This window comes from Nanorana parkeri, unplaced genomic scaffold, assembly GCF_000935625.1.
Source record: "Nanorana parkeri isolate BGI_ZX_2015 unplaced genomic scaffold, ASM93562v1 scaffold734, whole genome shotgun sequence".
Classification (NCBI taxonomy): domain Eukaryota; kingdom Metazoa; phylum Chordata; class Amphibia; order Anura; family Dicroglossidae; genus Nanorana; species Nanorana parkeri.
This window is the reverse complement of record NW_017307002.1, coordinates 816,757-836,031: the sequence shown is the minus strand read 5'-3', so window position 1 is coordinate 836,031 and position 19,275 is coordinate 816,757. Positions and strand designations below refer to the sequence as shown.

The 19,275-nt window shown below is 40.7% G+C and overlaps 1 protein-coding gene across 1 annotated transcript; it reads left to right on the top strand.

Annotated features, from left to right (window-relative positions):
• Positions 1-195: 195 nt before the first annotated feature.
• On the top strand, positions 196-19,043 carry LOC108793289 (voltage-dependent calcium channel gamma-7 subunit). Its single transcript, XM_018564199.1, has 4 exons — positions 196-307; positions 13,153-13,293; positions 15,690-15,835; positions 18,516-19,043. The coding sequence occupies exons 1-4, from the start codon at positions 196-198 to the stop codon at positions 18,771-18,773; spliced, it is 657 nt and encodes a 218-aa protein (XP_018419701.1). The 3' UTR covers positions 18,774-19,043.
• Positions 19,044-19,275: the final 232 nt, after the last annotated feature.

The window sequence follows — 19,275 nt, the reverse complement described above, 5'->3', positions numbered from 1 at the left end:
TTATCAACATGGCTTGTAAGAATGTCTCCCACAGTCTTTGCTTTCCACCAGCAGCCAATCATATGCTTCCTTTTTTTGTCCCTTACTGTAAGTGGCAATCAATTTAGCTTCAATGGAGCATAAACATATCTAAATCAGTCACATCCCTTTAGGGCATTTTGTAATTCTATTATTAGATTATAATATGCAATTAATATGAAATGTATTATTTTCTTTGCAGGTCGAGAAAAGGGTCGCTGTGTTGCTTCAGAATTTTTCCATGGACCAGATACAGATATTGTGACAGAAAATACTGCAAACATACTGAGTAAGTGCACAGGTCAAAAACAAAATAAATGTCTTTCTTAGCAGAAAAGTTGACGGATATTCACATTATAATGTTTACAAAGTGTGATGTTTCTTACTTGGATATGTAGCACTGTGCTTAGACACCCTATTCAATATTTTAAAAAAATGCATGGCTGAAGGCACACCCCTGACAGTGAGGAAGTCCCAAGGTCCCATGTGTACTGCATGACAGCATTTCTACAAAGCTATGACCCACTGGCATGATCTTAGAATATAATTATCCATTTTAAATGAATTTACACTTTAAGAGGTGTATTTGTTAACAAGATTCATAAAACTTTCACAGGGGGTCTATACATTTCTCCAGTTGTTTGCATCTTTAGTTAAAAATGAATGAATCTCGTGAAAAACATTAATAAATAGACATGTAAGTGTAGTGATAATGAAAAGAAGATGGGATCCTAAAAAGTAGAAGCTATGCCCAATTAGTCATTAATTTGTACATTTCTTTTAACATTATTTCACTTTTTTATATTTCACAACTCCTTTGAGGCTGGGAAAACTTAAACCAGCCTTTTTCAACCATGGTTCTGTGGAACCCTAGGCTTTCTCCAGAGGCTGTTGGCAGGACCTTGAGTATAAAGTATTGGTGGATTGATATCCCACCGGAAGATGCCTGCATAGTTTTGACACCAGTGTCACTCTGCAGAGCCAGCAGCATGGGACCAGTGGAAGTTCTCCTCTTATCTCTCAGGTAAGTAAACACTGACACCAATGATAAACAAAATCCATTCTTTCTAATAATCCCACACTGTAACAAAGCATTCTTTCCAATGGCTACCATCTTTTACTTCTAGTGTAAGGAACATTCTTGCCACTGACCACCAATGTAAGAGGGGCCTTCTCACATTAACCCCAAAGTAAGGAGGGGAGGGCTTTTAATCTCTAGTCCAATGCAGCACCTCTCCCGCTGGGTTCCGATTTAATGTAGCCCTTCCTCTCTCACTACCAGCGCATTGAAAGACAGCTCAGAAAATTTGATATATGCTCCATTGTAGTTCTGTGACATATGAAATTGGAAGATAAGGTTTTTTTGGTATGTAAAGCTGATTTTTTATTACATCCTGTTCCCAGCCAGAATATTGCTTTAAAGCACCATAGTCTGACTTCTACTCTCTCTTCTACCACAGACTTATGCGGCCTCCAGAGTAGTGTATGATGCCAGTCCCCACTCAGTATAAACAAACGTCAGGTACAGAGAGTCTAAATTTTTGAAATGTTAGTGGTGGTGGTGTCTGGTTCATAGGTACAGTTGTTGTTTTTATATGTTGGTGTTATTCTACATGATTATATTTGATCTGTATATCATCACTTGGGCAATATCACAATGGAGTTTTAAACTAGAGTTACTTTGTATGATGAAAGTGAACATCCACCTTCATTTATTATTCAGAAGGGATAGTGAAAGAAGAAGAGGGGGAGGCACATGCCTATATGTCAGGAATGACCTGGCAGTGAAGGTGCGGGATGATATAGCACAGGAGAGAGGGGATAAGAGGCGTAACTAGAACCTTCAGTTCCCCGGTGCAAGAAACTATGAAGGCCCCCTCCCCCCCAACCCTTCACTCCAAACTTACCTTACCTCTCCTGCAGGCCCATGGCCCTCTTCCTCGTCTCGGTGACCAGGGGCGGAGCTAAGAGGAGATTGACCTCTTAGCTCCGCCCCTAAGAGGCGGGGCCAGCAAATTCTCCGAGATCAGTGACAGCCTCCAGCCCTTTTGCACAGCTGCCCGTACATGCTGCCGGTGGCTGTGCGACAGGGACGAAGCGGAACGATCGCGGGGGGCCCTCTACTTCCTTGCTGGGCCCCCCCAAGTGGCGGAACGCCAGGGCATGGTCGCAATTGCGACCGCTGCGAACCTGGTAGTTCCGCCAGTGGGGATAAGGCTGAACTGCTATGAATAGAAATGGAAATGAATGAAAAAAAAGAGAAATTACTGGTGGAGGTATGCTACAGGCCTCCAAACGGGGAGGAAGAGGAGACCCATCTATTGTCACAGATAAAAGTTGCGGGAAGGCAAGGCAATGTCATAATTATGGGGGGCTTTAATTATCCAGATATAGATTGGCTAACGAAAAACAGCTAGCTCAAGAAGGGCCCACTTCTTGAACTCTCTTAGAGATAATTTTATGGGACAATTAGTGGAATCACCCACTAGGAAAGATACTCTGCTGTATTTAATAATTACTAACACTCAGAGCTAATTGCAGATGTGGAAATCGGTGATAACCTAAGGAGCAGTGACCAAAGAATGATAATGTTTACAGTTAATTCCAGGAAACATTGACATGTCGGCACGACACAAACTCTCAATTTTAGGAAGGCTAACTTTAATAAGCTGAGAAACCTACTAGGAGACATAAATTGGGATGCAATCTTCCTGAATACGAACACTGAAGAAAAATGGGGTCGTTTTAAGGAAATCTTAAATACCAAAATTGGCCAGTGCATCCCGTTTACCAATAAATTCAAGAATGCGAAAGTTAGATCAGGGCAGGTAACTAGCAAGGTAAAACAACACATAATTGAAAAGGACAAGGCCTTAACAAAATATAAATCAGAGGGGTCAGCATCGGCATTCAAAAACTACAAGGTTCGCAAGAAAAAATGTAAAAGACCAATCAGAGCTACAAAAATAGAATATGAAGAGCATATAGCAGCAGAAAGCAAACCTGAATCCCAAGAAATTCTTTAAAGATATAAATAGCAAAAGTGTACGGAGAGAACATGTAGGCCCAATAATAGACAAAGAGGGGAGGTTAGCTTTTAGCGACAGGGAGAAAGCAAATGCATTAAACAAATTATTTTCTTCTGTATTTACAGATGAGATGGACATGGGTAACGGCCAGGGCAACAGCTGCAGGAACAATAATAAAAGTTTTGACATATATCAGTGGGTGTCGGGGAGAAGAGTAGTACAGAGGCCAGAAAGATTAAATGTGAACAAATGACCAGGACCTGATGGGTTACATCCGAGGGTACTCAAGGAACTTAGCTAGGTCATCAGCAGACCACTGTACATAATCGTTATGGACACTGTAATGACTGGTACGGTACCTGATGATTGGCGGAGAGCATATGTGGTTGCAATATACAAAAAGGGGAAAATAAATTCACCGGGTAACTGTAGGCCAGTCAGATTAATGTCAATAATGTGCAAAATATTCAAAGGCATGACAAGGGACTACATGCAGTAATTTGCAAATAAAACTGGTATTATAAGTAGAAATCAACATGGCTTCATGAAGGATTGTTATTGTCAAGCCAATCTATTAACATTTTATGAGGAGGTCAGTATTAATTTAGACAGAGGAATGCCAGTAGATGTGGTTTACCAGGACTTTTCTAAAGTGTTCGATACAGTACCCCACAAACGTTTGATTTCCCAAACTTAGGTCTATCGGTTTGGAGAAAATTGTATTTACCTGGGTGGAAAACTGGCTGCAAGAACAGACCCAGAGGGTAATAAAAAATGGGTCATCCTCTAATTGGGCAAAAGTCAGAAGTTGGGTGCCCCAGGGGTCGGTCCTGGGACCAATCTTGTATAACCTATTCATCAACGACATAGAGTTTGGGATAGATAGTTCGATTTCCATTTTTGCCCACAATACTAAACTTTGTAGGGCAGTAAATTCTAAACAGAAGATGTGTGCACTTTAACAAGACCTCGATAAAATTGAAGCATGGGCTATTCATTGGCGTATGCTATTTAACGTTGAAAAATGCAAGGTAATGCACATGGGTGCAAAGAACGAGTGCGCAAACTACTATCTGGGGGGGGGGCTGAATTAGGGAAGACGGACATGGAGAAAGACCTTCGGGGTGCTCATAGATCGCAGATTTGGCAATAGCATGCAATGCCAAGTTGTAGTCAACAAACAGCATACTGTCCTGCATTAAAAGAGGGATTGCAGCAAGGCAGAAAAGAATAACACTACCGCTGTAAAAATCACTAGTTCGGCCTCATGTAGTGTATGCGGTTCAATTTTGGTCACCAACTCTCAGGAAGGACGTACTAGAGCTTGGGAGAGTTCAAAGGACTACAAAATTATTTAAAGGGAGAGAAGGCCTGATATATGAAGACTGCCTCCAACAATTATTCTTAGAAAATAGGCGCTTAAAAGGAGACCTTATTGCAGTCCTCAAAATCATCCAAGGGGACCACAATAATCGTAACATGTTGTTTTCACTGAGAACAGTATTGAGAACACACAAGAAGAGGTTGGACGAGAGGGGGTTTAATCTTAGCACATGTAAGGGGTTTTGTACTGTGCGAGTAGTAAAAATATGGAATTCCCTATCTCAGGCAGTGGTATCCGCTGATAGCATAGATAAGTTTAAAAAATGTCTACAGTATATGAGCTCCTTGAGTCATTAAATATACAAGGACATTGGAAGTATTAAATGCAATCAGCATTGAGCCGGCCAAATAACATGGAGCAGGCTTCCCGGCCAATCAGGTAGCTGGGGGGTGGGTAATGACCGGCGTCCCAGCTTCTTGATTGGCCGGGAGCCGGCTCCATGCTGATTGGCTTGGTTGATTTCCCTTTTATCAATGTGAAACTTTCTCTGCAGCCTCTTTATCCCACACAGGACTGTTACACTGCTGGACGAGTGGAAGTTCTTAAGTTGCAGGTAGCCTCATTGAGAAGTGACAGATTTTAACATCAGCCACCAAGAGACTAGAAGTGAAAAGGGTAGGAAGCTGTGCTTGCAGAGAGGAGGACGCCGGCTCAATGCTGATTGGCTGGGAAGCCGGCTTGCCGGCCAAACAGCATGGAGCCGGCATCCCGGGCAATCAGGAAGCAGGGTGATGGGTAATGGCACGCTGCCCAGCTTCCTGATTGCCCGGGAAGCTGGTAGGTTGAGCTGGTCTTATTTAACCTCACCTATGTTACTATGTTACTTTACTGTGGATTGTAGAACATACAGCATTGGTAAATGGGGTGCACATACAGTAACTGATTGCCTCTCTATTTTTTTCTTGACAAGTCACTTTATAACTTTGCCGCACTGTCAAAGCTCATCGCAACCAAGGTCGTAGCCAGATGGGTAGCTAATCCACTGATCAGGATCCGTAGTTCAGCAAGGTCAATGTTATATGCTCTGACGGCAAGGAGAGCACTCTGGCTTAAATCCTGTGCCAGTTCTCCTGTGGTATACAAGGATGTTAAAATGAGGGCCCTGGGGCTGGCTGATTTCAAGCCATGATTTACGAGCTGGTGGTTCATGGACTTCTGGAAGTGCAGTTTAGTGGCAGGATACGACAAGATTTAGATCCCACTTTAGATGCATCAATAATAAACTGAGCTGGGGGAAACACATAATTGTACCTGAACCAGTGCAGTTCCCAGGCAGTAACCCACTGGAGGCTTCTCACTGTAGCCTAGGTAACAGCCACCAACAGCACTGCCATGTATCTGAAAATGGTGGAGTGCTTACAGAAGATCAAAGATTGCTTAAGGAAAGTCTGTCCTGAGACGTGAAGAGCATGAAACACGAGATGAGCAAGAAGAGGAAAAAGGGAAACATGACAGAAATGGACTGGTTACCATCAGTGACACACCTCTCTACAATCTGGAGCCTTGCAATCCCCCACCTTTCGATGTGGCTCATTCCCGTGGGCTGACTGCCTCCACACTGCTTGATCTTGCATACCTAACAGGCATCCATGAAGACCCTGGAAAAGTCAGCGTCAAGTGACATGAATAGATGCACTGCTAAGGATATCAGAATTTTATTTGCAGTGCTTAGTTTGAAATCCAAGGTTAACGCCAAGTTGTATTCCACTTTTGTATTCCTAGTTACCCATCAGACATCTTAGAAACAGCATACTCTTAACTTTAATGAAGTTAAGCAGCAGCTCATGGATACAATGCTAATAAATGATTAACAGCAATCTGGAATGATTGTTTCACTAAGTTCCTCAAGGTTTGGTCACCTTGGCTGGACTATTTACACTCCTTAGCATTATATCATGATCTTTTGGGAATATAACTATCCTTCGCACTGGAGGTAGGGCCATGGGAGGACTGCACTTTTTCTCTTTCTTTCTTTTTTTCCTTTTTCCTTGCATTTTTCCTCTCCCTCCTATCTATCTTCTTTCCTTGTATCGTTTATCATAGGGCTGTACACTGGGATGTAAGAGGCAGTGGGTTCCGCTCCGGTGGAAACAGGATTCTTCTGAAGACACTGTTATTTTTGTGATGATACATAGACTTTTTCTTTGATCACATTTTTGTGTACAATGAAACCTGTAAAGTGCCTTATATGATATTTCTGTTCATTTTGTGTCTTAAAGCGTGCTCACCGAGACGCACTGGTATGCTTTCTCATTTCTACTGTTTTGTACGGTTTTCCTCTAAACAAAACTAATTAAGCATCTGTAAAATAAATCCAAGGTCAACATCCAGTATGTACCTTGGTCGACACTTCTATATCGCAAACACTTAATTTGGCCAAATGTTTACATTTTCACCTGTGTCAATCAGAGGTGGGAGGAGGAGAGAAGTGTAGGCAGATACTGCAGGAACCAACTTAGTTTGGATAGATATCACTAGTAATTGGTTGTCCAACTTTCCCAAATGATTGTGATTGATTGCTTTCTGACAGTGTTATAACAGATGCTTGCCTTGGACTTGATGAAGCAGCTAGTTTGCCATCTCGGTGCATTGATAGGAATTTTTGGCATAGGACTATGACAATACTTTTGACTTTGCAAAGTACAAAGTAATTATGTGTTAGAAATGGTTAATAGTGTTTGGACTTAGATTAGTGATAAGACTGAAAGTTAAAGGTAGCACTAAGATTCAGGGGGTTAAGGATTAGGTTATGTTTAAAATTGAAAGATAAGCATTAAGGATAAATATGAGGTGAGGTGAAAATAGATGAAGGCAGAACCAAGAACTCCGGAGAATGATCTCACCATTTCTCAGTTCAGTAGGTGCAGTATAAAAAAATGTTTGTTGAATTACCAAAAACTGAAAAGTGGAAAAGTGCTTTAAAACATTTTGTCACAGTCCTGTTACATAACCAAATTCTGGCATATCTACCTTTCTGGTACATTCCATGGTGCAAAGCAGTAAAGGTACATTAACAATATAGCCGATATTTCATGGTTTTTGTTTTGCCTTCATATTTGTAGAGGCCCTCAAAAGAAGGTGAAGCTTAAAGTTACAGGGTCATGGCTCAAAATTTGTACAGCAGTCCTTTGATGGCTCCTAAAAAAATTATTAAGCACTTTATTCAATAGCTGGTTTTAAAGGAACTTGACTATAATCCTTTATCAGTTTTTTTCAGTTAGCATAAGCTTACAGACGTTTAAACTGCATTTAGAAGGAAAATGGAATATGAAGGAATGCTTTACTCATAACAGAAAGTAGTGCAAGTACATCAATGTTACTAGGGAGTACCCATTATGCATTGGTTTTGCTGACTTGCTGGGTCCCCCCCATTCCCCATTCAGACCTCGTATCTGGCAGAGGGAAGTCTTCCAGTGATAACCTTTAGGAACGCCAACTGTTTACCATGCTGATCAATTGATGAGGCACCATGGTACACTATGTGTGTTCGACTTTCTTTAACCCAAAAGAAATTGTCCCTACAATAAAAGGGATAGTAGGTTGTTATTGTTCCTCCAGGACAAATGTTCTCTATCCTCTCCTTTAAATATTGGACTAAAAAAACACTTTGCATTGGTGCAATATGTGCATTGGATGTGACACAACGCAAGTGCGTTCACTTGTGTTGGCATAATACGTTGATATGCGTTTTTCTTTTTTTGTTTGGTTTTTCTCTGAGCTATATAAAGTATTGTTTTTTCCTTGCATTGATGTCTGTTGCATCGTGTTGATATTCGTTAAACACACGTTGCGTTACGCTGAAAAAAGTAGAGGCGGCTCTACTTTTTTTTTTTTTTTCATTGGAGGGCAGCGAACATCAACACAATACACTGGTGTGAACTGCTCCCATTCACACCCATTCGTTTTCAGATGCATTGGCATCTGGTGTGAATGGTGCCTTAAAGCTGAACTCCGGAATGGATAATGGGGGGAGGGGGGAGACGCAGAAACCCCATTTTTTTTTCTTTTCACATAAAACAGGAAGAGCAATATAGATATATAAAAACACTGATTTTGTAGAAATAGCACTTAGAAATATAAGAAGATGAGAATAGCACTAAATGACACGGTAAAGATAACATATGCATCACAGATAGGCATTCGTACAGGGATTTGGAACAGGTCAGAACACGGGAAGATTCACATATATTAAACACTTAGGGGGAGATGAGGGGTTAGCTTCCCACTTCGCTTCCTGGCCCTAGAGTTGGTGGCAGGGGTTCATGATGGGAAAAGGGGCGGATGCATGAGGGGGGGGAAACGGATGGGATTGTATGTAAATTATGGAGAATGTTATTTTGTATGACAATGTTGTTCAAAATTGATGTTAAAACTTGAATAAAGAATTAATAGACAAAATAAAGCTGAACTCCGGTTAAATTGTTAAATACACAGATGAAATACAAATAAGATGGCTCATGAATACAAAACTTGCAGTGCTTCTTTGTCAGTGTACTCTCCACCCAGGTGTACACGAAAAGCAGTGTCCTCCACTTCAAATGAAATATTGATTTACCAGACATTTAGACCTCAAGGCATTCCTGTGAAGAGATCATCTGTGTCCCCAGCAGTTAATCACAGCAGCATAATCAGGGATGGTACTGTCACTTGGAAAACCATGATCGCATGCAAAATGCATAACCACCAATTTCTTTTAAAATGGTACCAAATACTGTGAATCTCAGTGTATGTAGTGATAGGTGACCTGAGCAAAGGTCAGTTCGCTGAGCAATTGAAAAAATTGTCAAAGGCCGAACCGATCACCTAAACCTAATTAAGGTCTATGGGTGCCAAATGATGTTATTTTTTTTTTATCCATCTTCATAGACAATTTACAAACATTTGGGAAAAAGGAGCATGGATAGCTGGGCATGGCCCTACAGAACATGCAGTTTTTTATTCAAATAATATTCAGTGGGGATCAGGTTTTTTAAATAATGCTTAAAGAGCAACAATCAAAATACACAATTCTTTTAAATAACATGCTTGGAGGATATCTTAAACCTACAAAAGAAGTGGAAAACCTGTGGCATTAAATAACATTTCCTGGCTGCATTGTTTTGTATGTAAAAGGGAAACAAAAACACTGCATGGGGTACACCTAAAACTAGGGATGCACCGATACTAGTATTTCAAATTCCAAATGGAAGTGGCTTCCTTAGGTCCTATGCTTGCTGGGGACACCTGCAGCCTTCTTGGGAACCACGGCACCTGTTTAAAGCGCTTTCACTGCTTGCACATCCCCACCTCCAAGCACCCACCCAGGATACCTCCTGAGACCCCCATACCCCTCCTGAGACCCTTCACAGCCCTCTTGAGACTCTCTGCACTGCTCCGCCCGAGTCACCAGGCTGGCACCCAAGAGAAGCACATGTAGCAACATATTATTCTGCTTTTCTGTATAATGTATTGCTGGGATTTGTAGCTGATGGTATTGTAATATTTGTATTTATTTACAGTGGGTATAGAAAAGAATCACCCCCGTTTAAAATAATCACATTTTGTTGCTTTGCAGTCTGAAATGAAGGCACACAATTTTTGTTTTATCCAGCTGTATTTACTCAGTGCAACTTATAACATTGAAGTGAAAGATATAACACCTACATGTCAGGATTTTTTTTTTTTATAGGATCACCCCCCTGTGTCAGTATTTTGATGGACCACCTTTTGCTTTAATTACAGCCTTTAGTTTGTTGGGATATGTCTCTACTAACTTTGCACATCTAGACTTTGCAATATTTGCCCACTCATCTTTGCAGAACTGCTCAAGTTCAGTTACATTTGATGGTGACTGTTTGTGGACTGCAGTCTTCAAGTCATTCCACAGATTTTTAATGGGTTTAAGTCTGGGATCTGATTAGGCCATGCGAGGACATTCACCGTTTTCTCCTTCAACCACTGTGTGGTCATTTTTGCTGTGTGCTTTGGGTCAATGTCATGTTGGAAGGTAAACCTTCTTCCCATTGACAACTTTCTGGCAGAGGGCAGCAAATTTTCCTCAAGAATTTGACAGAATTTTGCCACATTCGTTTTTCCTTCTATCCTGATAAGTGCTCCAATCCCTGCTGCAGAGAAACATCCCCATAACAGGATATGACCACCTCCACGCTTTACTGTACTGTAGGAATGGTGTTATTTGGATGGTGAGCTGTATTAGATTTCCACCAGATATATCATTTGGTGTTGAGGTCAAACAATTAAATGTTAGTCTCATCTGATCATAACACCTTTTTCCATGTGGCCTCGGAATCTTCAAGCTGCCTTTTGGCAAAACTCTGCTGTGACTGCTTGTGGCCTTTCTTGAGGAGTGGCTGTTTTCTTGCAACCCTCCCATACAAGCCACATTTGACCACATTTGTGGAGAGTTTGTGATATTGTCACATGCACACAATGACCACTCTTTGTCATAAATTCCTGCAACAGCTTCAGAGTTTCTGTAGGCCTCTTGGTAGCCTCTCTGACCAGTTGCCTCCTGGCTCTTATATCCACTTTGGAGTGAAATTCTCATCCAGGGAGGATCTGTGTTGTATCAAATACCTTCCATTTGTTAGGTCTAAGCCTTTGAATTTTTTTTGTGTACATCGCCTTGTGCCTGTCCACAACTTTATCTCAGAGATTTTTGACATTGCCTTGCCTACCATAGTTGGTTGATTGCTTCAGTTGCACTACCAGGTACTGAAATGCTCCAGGAAAGATCTTTTAATGCTGAGCTAATCAGTAATAAGTGGAAAGTCAAATGTCTTTGTGTGCCATTGAAAAGGTGATTAGCTACACCTGACCAGAGAAAATCTGCAGATAATTGTAAGGTGTATGGCCAGCTTAGGTTTTTGATCTTATTGTGGATCTGTATATTCATCTTGGATTGCAAGCAGCTGTTTTTAGACCAATTCAGGTGGAGCACAAAGGATTTTTTTTCTGTTTGTTTTCACAACTAAGATAACTGTTTTACCTGCCAAAGGCTTTGAAATTCTGTCCATCCAGTCCTGATATTTAGGCAGAGGTGCATTACCTAAATACATTGTGTTGGAAGTATTCCTCTTTCTTATCTCAGAAGGATACAAGGTATGATTACATTTAATGATGTATTATTGAATTGGTATACAGTATTTTATATCTGCTTGGAGTTCAGCTTTAAATTATTTACATTAGTAATGTTTATAGACCAATGTTGCAGTTTGGTATTGTGTGGCAATCTCACAGTAGAACTGGGTGTTGTAGTCACCCAGGCCTCTCAGCCAGAGGGGCTGAGCGGTTCCAGGAAGCAAGTTCTTGTACTGGCAAAGAACTGACTTTGCAGTTCTTCCCAGGTTTTCTGGATTTGACATGGGATCCTGGAATCCTGGAGATTTCTAAGAGAAGTGGGAGGGATGAAATCTCCATTCCTGGGTCCATCGCTTAGTAATGGCCAGCGCCTAATGATTGCACACCTGTGCACAGCCCTTATGGAAAGGGTGCTGGCTAATGTTCTGAGCTCCAGCTAGGAATGAGGAACAGATGTGTTCATGAGTCAGGAGGAATCCACCCAGAAGTCAGAGGGGAGCCAGGTGGCTGTGTATGTGTTGTGTTGGAGGCACATGGGAGACCACCAAGGAGACTTGCAGAGCCATAGACACACGAGTTAGGTGTGCAAGAGTCACACAGGAGGTGTGAAAGCTATTGAGAGATACTAACCAGTATTGAGCACAGCTGTGGCTCCATTAAGAAAAACCCTAATGTCCGGGTCTGGGACCCATGGAGTATGTGTGACAACCTGGAGTTGGTGAGATTATGTAATACGTTCTGTTTGCTGAAATACAGGCGGACCTTGTGTTATTACTGAAGAAAGCTTTTTTTCTGTTCTGAAAGCAATACAAGACTTTTCTGTTTTTATGTTAAAGTGGCTTTGAGACTGGTCTTTGAGCGCTCACCATTTGTGCTAACTTCCCCAAACATCACACTATAAAAATCTTTTTATTACTTTGCATATTACTTTTTTATAATATATTTGAATAAATAACATGCATATGTAAAAAAATACAATAATGTGTAAAAAATTCAGTTTTATAGTTTGTACCATTACTTTTATTTAAACTACAATATTTTCTCATTATTATATTTTCATGTGAATTATGGTTCCACAAATTGATATAACGTTAAGTATAAACGCCAATTGTAAATAAAATACATTTTAGATTTCAAAGTCGTATTCTTTTTTTCATATAATGCTCTAAATTGCAATGGCTCTAGCTCTTGGGAAAAAAAAATGTCCAAATAAAATACTTTTATCTAAAAAAAAAAGACATCCCAGGCATTTTATATACTTACAACTTCTTCTCAGTTTACTTTAAAGAAAACATTTACACAGTGATGCTGGAAAGGCAGAATAGTATCTTCCCAGTAAAAACCAGGAACACCGTCTTTCCTTATTAGTATTAAAGCCCAGACTATTTTTTGGTTTAGAATGGAGAGAAAAGGATAAAACCTCTGACAGGTTTTTATTTGGCGTTTGTGTTCCTGTTGGGCAGATTTCTGTCTCTGTTTCCCTATAAATACACATTATGCAGGCATGGTCCACTGTTTCCACCATCAGAAAACTCACTTTGAGAAATGCCACGCTGCTATTGATGGAGTATGATGATGACATTTTATGATAGATTATGATGACATTTAGGGTTTGACAGTTTCTTCTTTCTTTTTCTGCAGAGACTATCCGTAGCGCAACCCCATTTCCTATGGTCAGCCTTTTTCTTGTGTTTACGGCCTTTGTCATAAGCAACATTGGGCATATCCGACCACAGAGGACCATACTAGCTTTTGTTTCTGGCATTTTCTTCATACTGTCTGGTGAGTTTATTAACTAAACCTGTCACTTGACCCAAATAACAGTTTCTCTTTATAGCCCACCTCCTCTGCTGCAAATAATTATTTTCCCCACACTCCCCAGAAGCTATATGTGACACCCGGAACCCTTGGAAATACCAGGTATGGTGAAACTTGTGACCTTCTCCCATCACATACTATGCAGTGAAAGACGTATTGGTGGCAAGTCACCATGCCTAAGCACTGTTACTGAGCTGAGTACTGATTGGGATTGATGGAAAGCCCACTATTATTCAGAAATTATTGAATTTCTGCACAGAACAAAAATGAGCTTATACAGGACTTCCTAATCGGGGCTGTGTCAGGCGAATAGGGCAAAGTAGATAACTATTGGTAGCAGAGAACCTGAATGGGAAAAGTGATATGTCCATATCGACAAGCATTCCTTAAAAAACTATCTGTTGTCTTTTTAAATGTCCGCCAACCAAACAGTGATATTTCAGTCATAGGTGCATACTGCTGGACTCCTCTTAGTTTCTAAGAGTCAATTAGATGATCTGCCATAATTCCTGATCTATAATCCCTAACCTTGGAGTTTTGGGTTTTTCTAATGTAAAAATAAAATCATAGACAGTGCACCCCATTAAAATGCCTATGTTACATAATCCAAAGTACAGGGTGCTATGCTCTGGGAGCATGGCTATAAAGCCCTGCACATACCGTCTTTTCTTAGTCTTTTGGGTTGAGTGAAGCAGGCATCATTCGACCTGGAAGACTGAGGACATTTTGTGGCTGAAAAAAGTTACTGAGGGGGACAGCTTCTATATGAAGTCACATATTGCAGCCAGAATTGTTTTTTTTTAACTTTTATAAACACCATTTAAAAGCAAAAATATTACATTGGGATTGAAACTTATTAGCAAACACTTACATTGTTTCATTCAGAAGTAGCCTTTGTATAAAATGTACCCGTGTACTTCCTCCTGTGCCTTTTTATATTGAGGATTCTGGTACACATGTTGTGATTCTGACAGCCAGCTGCAGCAAATTCATGCCAGTGGATATAAACAGCAATAAAATACCATTTAAGCAGAGGCTTTCATCATCATCTTCCACATAGTCTAAATTAAGGTGACACTAAACTGATAAGTTAAATCTTAAAAATGCATTTAAAGGAGAACTATGAGGTGAGTGCTTTTCACTCACCTCATAGTTCTAGCCGACCTGTGACATGAGACTGTCACAGGTCGGCTCAGTAGATCGGGAGGTGATCGAACACAAACCGGCGTTCGCTCACCTCTCGATCCTGTCACGGCTATCTGCCGTGACAGGGGAGGGGCTGGATTCCCCCCTCCCCGCTTCGATCCGCCAGCGCTGACTGGCGGAGGGGGCGGGGAGGGGGCGGGTACAGGTGGCTCTGCCTTTAGATAGGCAGAGCCAGCTGTCAGTCACGCAGCTGGGCGGATCCCGGCACAATTGTCAGGATCCGCTTCAGCTGCGGCGTCTCAGTATACCGCGAGCTGATATACACATAAGCTACATTTTTGTTAAAAGATAAGGTAATTGAAAGCATTTTTAAGATTTAACTCCTGAGTGTCACTTTAATCATTTTGTATAGAGTTTTTCTTTACCAAAAGCCTAATCCTTATTGAAATATTTGAGAGTTTGGGGAAGTGGTGTCAGGCGGGTGCATAGGTGCAGCTGCACGAGAGAGGAGGGGACCCAATGGCATACCTTATCCTGCTGAATGAATGTCCCCTCTTCTCTTTGCCAGTGTCCATCACCAAGATGGCCACCAGCAGTGAAGTGCACAGGACGTCATTACGTACATGCATAATTACATCACGTGTATACATAGTTACGTGCGCACCAGGTGACACCTGGCAGCTGCACTGTGTGACACTCCTGCTTTGGGGTGCAGCTTCCAGTGAATACCGAAAAAAACATTTTCATTAGGCACCCTAGCAGGGAACAATTTATACTTCCTGCCCCACTAGGCTAACTGACCTAGTCAACTGGCTAACTTCAGCACCACAATAACCAAAATCTAATGGCATAGCCACACAAGGCACACAGTGTGTGCAGGAAGAGTGGCTAGAAGAGGAAGCTTTTTAACTGTGCATCAGTACACTATAGAACCAGTGACTAGAAGAGCTGTTGTCCTACTCTGCCAGTAATTCAGTTCTAGGTTTATGGACCCAGAGTGGGGGAACTGTAATTACATAATTCACTATTGAACCAACAAAGAGTGTATACATATTAGAGAAAAACACAGCACTCTTTGCTTTAATGTGTATTGTGCAATGGAGCCTTGTGTTTATTGTTTAGAAATGGTCAATATTGTGGTTACAGTTATAGTTGTCCATGAATGAAGCATAACCAAATCTTATCTTTTAATCTGTGTTGTGATTATCTTACAGGCCTTTCCCTAATTGTAGGTTTGGTTTTATATATCTCAAGTATTAATGACGAAGTCATGAACCGGCCCAGCAGCTCTGAACAATACTTCCAATACCGGTATGGCTGGTCTTTTGCGTTTGCAGCCTCATCTTTTCTCCTAAAAGAGGTTTGTGAACGTTCCTTCTTTAAACTTTACAAAAGCATGCTTTTTAATATAGTCTGCACTTTTTGGGCACAGTAGAGCACTGATAGAAAATACTATTTCATACCTCCTAACAGTCCTAAATTTGGTGGGACTGTGACACAATTTGAGGGAAATCCCAAGATCCCATGGACCCCAGGATAATCCTGCTATAGCTGATTTACATCCTGCTGTAATAGGAACGTGGGACCCTGGCTCCCATGTTCTACCCCCTACTTGAAATGCACCTTCCAGTTGGTCTGTCTCTTACTGGGGAGAGTGCATGACAGAACTCTTTTCTGACCACTGACACTGGGGCATTTTTCATTCCAATGACCACTGATGGGGCATTTTTTCCTCTTACTGACCACTAACACCAGATCATTTTTTTTCCCACAGACCACTGTAATGGGGGCATGTTTCCCTACCACTGATTCCGGAATTTTTTTTTTACCACTAACACTGGGTCATTGTTTCTCCCATTGACACCAGGGCATTTCCGTCTGCTGACCAGCAATAAAAGGGGTACTATGTACCCTGAATGTTGTACTCTATACATCCGCATATATGTGTAGATCAATTTGTAGTTTCAACAGTTGCTGGTTGCCGTGTAGTTTCTATCTGTTTAAATTAAGTTGTTCCTTAAGGTAGGCCCAGAAAAAAGTGTTATGCCTTTGGGAGCCCTGCAATCTAAATATCTGAAGTTCATGTAATTCTGTGTTGCCTTTCCTTCTTCACCACTACAAGAAAAAAGCTGGATTTAACATAAATTACCCAGACATAAATTGGGCAAATGGAACCTCAAGTTCAACAAAGGCGGGCCACTTTCTGAACATGTTGCGTGACAATTTCATGGACCAGATGGTGGAGGTCCCAACTAGGGAAAATGCCATCCTAGATTTAATCATTACTAATAAAGCAGAGTTAATTGAGGATATTGTTATTGGGGAGACACTGGGAAATAGTGATCACAATGTGATTACTTTCTATACTGGATACAGGAAAGGGAAGCAGGCCGGTAGGACAAGAACCCTTAATTTCAGAAGGGCTAACTTTGATAAACTGCGCCACCTAGTGGGGTACATAAAATGGGAAAATTTATTTCACCAACTGAACTCGGATTCTTAAGAATGAGAACACTCATGGACCTATACATACACACACACACACACACACCAGGTTGGACTTGATGGACTTATGTCTTTATTCAACCTCAAATACTATGTAACATGTTTTACAGAAAGAAGTACTTAACATTAGCTGAACACCTGGAAAAGAGGGTCATGACACTCTGGGATCACACTAATAATAGAATTTAGATGCACAGCCTGTCATCGGATTTCCACTAGAAGACAATATCTAGTAAATCCCTATGTATATCTCAGTGCAGTGCATCAAACCATTTCCCATTGAATGCAGAGTAACAGCAGCATAAGAACCCCTGGGACAAGGAGCAGTTTAAATACACATGAAAACTTGCCATTTAAATAGATTTTAACCTTTCACCTCAGCATAGGCCTTGGCATCAATTGGCTGTGCTATTCATATTCCTGGGACTGTTGAAAACCGGATATTCTAGAACTCTCTGTTTCAAGGTCTGCATAATTGCAGAGAGCTAATTTCACAAGATTCTTCTCTGAAATCATGGGGAAGGTATATATGTTATACAGGGCCTCAGAATTATACATTCACTAGGGCATGCCCCAGTAAAATATTATTCACTTCCCTCATTCATCCTCACAGCAGATGAACCATTGTATGCACTATACAGTTATGCTGAATAATTAGTAGTAAGCTGTGGTTCCCCTCATAGGCAGTGTGAAAGCCATGCTCAAACTAGCTGCTGAGAATCATGGGGAAATTATAAAGTGAAAAGCAAATGTGGGCCTTGCCTAGTAGGGTTACTTTAAAGCCCTCCCCATAAGCGCATATTCCTTCATTCCCCCATGGCTCCATTCAGCTGCTGGGAAAAGGAAATGGAAGCCCTATGTACACTTTCAGTCACTGTATTTGGAGTTTACACTGAGCCCGATGTAAAGGTGCTTGGTCAATTACTAAGCAATAGCAGTTTTACATGATGGGAAGGAAATAAGTGACAATATCCTTCCTGATGGAAAGTACAGTTTATCTTCACTCCCGGCAGCGGAAAGGAGCAGTAGGGCATTAAGGAAGAGGTGGAAATGTAATGCTGGGGAAAGGGCATAAAGCAAACCTGTTGCGTTGCTCCACACAGGTAAAACACGGGATGAAGATGTAGAAAGTAGATGTTAGGATTTTGGTACACACATTTCAAGATATTACGAAGAGTTTATGCTTCTAAATTAACTGAGTGACTTTACCTATTGTATACTTTAACAATAAACTACAGTGTAATAATGTAGAGTAAAAATGTTTTAATCAGATACTGATTTTAATAAGTGTAACTTTGGCTGACGGGTGAAAGCTGAACTGTGATAGCTTTCTTATGGGCTTGCTCTACATGTGCTCTTAACAATCTCTGTCCAAGGATTAACAAATTTGGGTAGAAATAAGTTTTAAATTTCTTTTTATCTAATTTTTTAATTAACTTCTAATAAAGAACATCAATTATCAATATAAATATTATCAATATTGTTGTACTTATTTTATGATTACTATAATTTTTTTCATCAACTTTTATTTACAGGGTGCTGGTGTCATGTCCGTATACTTATTCACAAAGCGCTATGCTGAGGAGGAGATGTATCGTCCTCATCCAGCTTTCTACCGCCCCCGACTCAGCGACTGCTCAGACTACTCAGGCCAGTTTCTCCACCCCGAGGTGTGGCACCGTGGCCGAAGCCCATCTGACATTTCCAGCGATGTCTCAATCCAGATGACCCAGAACTATCCACCAGCCATCAAGTACCCAGACCACATACACATATCAACATCCCCCTGCTAAAAGCAGAATCAGTGGTAAACTTTTTGGAAGACCTAAGCATCTTCATAGGATAAAGTTCTCTACAAAGATTACACAATTTGACCTGTACAACTAGAGACAGAGTACTGTGGAGCTATAACTATGAACCTTTACTTCCAAATGTCTGGAAATTTCCAGCCCCAGTACCTGGAATTCAGATTTTTTTTTTAACTCTGATCTCTGTTTAGTTTTATTATTTTACCTTACTATTATTACATTGGCAATTACTTCTAGACTACTTTAATTATATAATTTAGCCATATCTTGTTTTGATCCTCATTTAGCTTATATTATATTTTTTTCAGAAACTAGATTTCTGTTACCATCTTTATTCATTTCTTCTATAAAGAATCTTAATACCTTGATTAAGATTTATACTCACTCTTGAATTTCTTTTAGCATTGTGAAAAATCCTTTCTTAACTCTTCAGTGAAAAACTTGGACAATGGACAAAGAACACGAACAAAACCTTTTTCTTCCACTG